Source organism: Pteropus vampyrus, unplaced genomic scaffold, assembly GCF_000151845.1.
Source record: "Pteropus vampyrus isolate Shadow unplaced genomic scaffold, Pvam_2.0 Scaffold2, whole genome shotgun sequence".
In the NCBI taxonomy this organism is placed as follows: domain Eukaryota; kingdom Metazoa; phylum Chordata; class Mammalia; order Chiroptera; family Pteropodidae; genus Pteropus; species Pteropus vampyrus.
This window is the reverse complement of record NW_011888783.1, coordinates 22,868,193-22,871,157: the sequence shown is the minus strand read 5'-3', so window position 1 is coordinate 22,871,157 and position 2,965 is coordinate 22,868,193. Positions and strand designations below refer to the sequence as shown.

General features: G+C 31.0%; 1 protein-coding gene across 8 annotated transcripts in view; it reads right to left on the bottom strand.

Moving 5' to 3' along the window:
• SCN3A (sodium voltage-gated channel alpha subunit 3) overlaps positions 1-2,965 on the bottom strand; it is a 90,325-nt gene that overhangs the window by 66,794 nt on the left and 20,566 nt on the right. For 4 of the 8 annotated variants that reach the window (XM_011358339.1, XM_011358327.1, XM_011358335.1 and 1 more), the window contains exon 9: positions 1,845-2,057. In XM_011358339.1, the coding sequence (XP_011356641.1) occupies positions 1,845-2,057 (213 nt within the window). The remainder of the gene's footprint in view (positions 1-1,844; positions 2,058-2,965) is intronic. The other 4 variants (XM_023528589.1, XM_011358356.1, XM_011358341.1 and 1 more) reach the window with 1 other exon arrangement.

Below are 2,965 nucleotides of genomic sequence, written 5' to 3'. Positions count from 1 at the left end.
AAAAAAAAAAAAAAAAAAAAAAAAAAAATCAGGAATATATGACCAACAATGAAGAAAATAATTAAAACTAAGATCTGACACAGATGTTAGAATTAACAGAGGAGGACTTTAAACACTTATTATAACTGTATTGTGTATATTCATAATGTTAGAAATAAAAGAGATATAAAGGCGATGCAAATCAAGCTTTTAGAGATGAAAACTAAAATGTCTGAGATGAAAAATACAGTCGACGTTATTAATGGAAGATAGGACATTGCAGGAGGAAAGATAAAAGATAATAAACTTGAAGATTTAGCAATAGAAACTATTCAAGCTGAAATCAACAAGCTGATTATGAAACTCATATGAAACTACAGAAGATATAGAACAGTCCAAATGGCTTTGGAAAAGAAAAAGTTGGAGAACTACCATTATCTGATTTTGAGACTTATTAAATACCTACAGTAAATAAGAGTGTGATATTGGTGTAAAGAGATACAAATAGATCACTTTAAAAGAATAGAATCCAGAAATAGACCCATTCACATATAGACAACTGATTTTTTTACGACGTTCAAAGGCAATTTAGTGGAAAAAGGATATTTTGTTCAACAAATAGTGCTGGAATAATTAGATAGTTATATGCAGAAAAACCTCAATGTAAATCATATTTTATACAAAAATTAATTTAAAGTGGATCATTGACCTAAATATAAAACACAAAACTATAAAATTTTTAAAAGGAAAAAATAGGAGAACATCTTCATGATGTTGACTAGGCAAAAATTTCTTAGATACAGCACCAAAGGCATGATCAAACAGACAAAGAAAAAAACTTGATAAACTACTTCATCAAAAATTTTTTTTATCTTAATACTGCTAGAAGAATAAAAGACAAGTTATAGTCTGGGAGAAAATATTTGCAAAGCATATATATAACAAAGGACTAAAAGATAAAGAATACTCAGAATTCAATAATAAGAAAACAAACAACCCAGGTAATATAATATGCAAAAGATTTAAATATCCACTTCACAATAGAAGCTATGCATATAGAAAACAAGAACATGAAAAGATACTCAACATCATTAGTCATTAAGAAAATGCAAAACAAAACAGCAATGAGATACTTGATAGAATGGTTAATAAAATTAACCATACCAAATATTGGCAAAGATGTATTTGAGGCAATGTAATTCTCTCTGACATGAATTAGATCTCACTATGTCTTCTCGTGATTTCCACCTTTGAAATTATGTTTTTTTTTCTTTTTAATCTGTTATTCTGTCCTTTCTCATCAAGACATAAAACCCCATTCACCATGCCTCTAGTCCAAACAGCCTTTAATATTAATTTAAAGTTAGAATCCAATAGCAGATGCCTTTCTGATGTCTTGATAGGGGCTGTAGCAAACAGCTTTGTGCTACAAAAACCCCAAAGAATGCTTAAAATTAGATATACATAAAGTTTTCTTGTTAACATTTGAGATTAATTCACTCCAGAATAAAACCTCAAAAGTTATAATTAAGAGTGAAACCCAATTGTTGGAAATAACAGTTATGTATCTTCTTCACATTAAACTGAAAATCAGATTCTCCCCTAAGGGTTCATAAGAAAATTGCATAGTTAACCTTCTCCCAAATGTGTTTTCTACTTCCAGCTTATTTTCTTACATATAATTTCTAAAAAGTTCCTTTACTCTAACTTCAGAAACAATTTGAATAGCTTTCTCTTTTCTAATAAGAATGTCTGCATACCAAATGAAAAGCCAGTTCCATTTTGGCATCTATGATACAAAAATATTGCTACTTAAAACTTAATAACAGTGATAACAACAACAATAATAAAGCTTTGCTTATTACCAGTACCTGAGCTTCTTCCTGTTGCTTTTTGAGTTGTTCAAGCATTTGCTGAAATTCAGCCTCTTTCTGTTCTGCCTCTTCCAAGGTGGCCTGATTCTGTTCCTCATAGGCCATGGCTACCACTGCCAGGATCAAATTCACCAAATAAAAAGAGCCCAAGAAAATCACCAAGACAAAAAATATCATGTATGTTTTTCCAGCAGCACGTAACGTCTAAGGTAGAGAAAAAGGATCATTTCATCAATATTTTATACAATGTCAATAAAGATATGATTACCATAATTAGATAGGAGATGAGAGCTTTTAAGCATTCAGTTTATTTTGACCAAGATTTTTTTGTTGTTAAAATGCATGTGCACACACTAATTAAATTATCTGAGGCTTGACTGTAGTGTTATTTATATAAACACGCACATTTCAAATCAGTATATATTTGCTATTATTTGAGCCCTACGAAGATGCTTTTTTTAGAGTCCATAATGCAGGACAATACTATAAGTGAGAACATTATTTTAGTTCCTTTCAGTGAAGTTCCACTTCTATTGCAGCCTATTCTCCACACTGTCTAGAGATAATATCTTTCTTCCCCCTCTTCTAACTCTAATTAATCATAAGTTTAATTAAAACATTTTATATAATTGATTTTTAAAATCTTTTCACATGTTCTTTTTACATCCACAGCTAAATTATAAATTCAAAGTCATGAACATTCTTTGCATCCTCCATAGACCCTAGTAGAATGCCTTTCATATAAGAAGCTCTCAATATGCATGTACTAACTGAATGAACAACTGGGATCCTAGGTACACTTGCTTGATATAGGACCCTCCTCTGTATTCTAGAGTGTTATAAACAAGTATTCATATTTGGTCATTCCATATATGTTTATAAACTTAAGTCCCATGTATGTTAATTTGAACCTTATTTCTATGTCTTGAGAGCTGTGTCCCCTAAAATTCATATGTTGAAATTCTAAAGTCCAATGTGGTAGTATTAGAAAGTGGGGTTTTTGGTAGGTGCTCTCTACTCCCTTCTACCAGGTGATGACACAGTGAGAAGTTGTCAGTTATGAACCAGAAAGAGGCTCTTGCCAGGATGCAAACATGTTAGTGTCTTGGTTT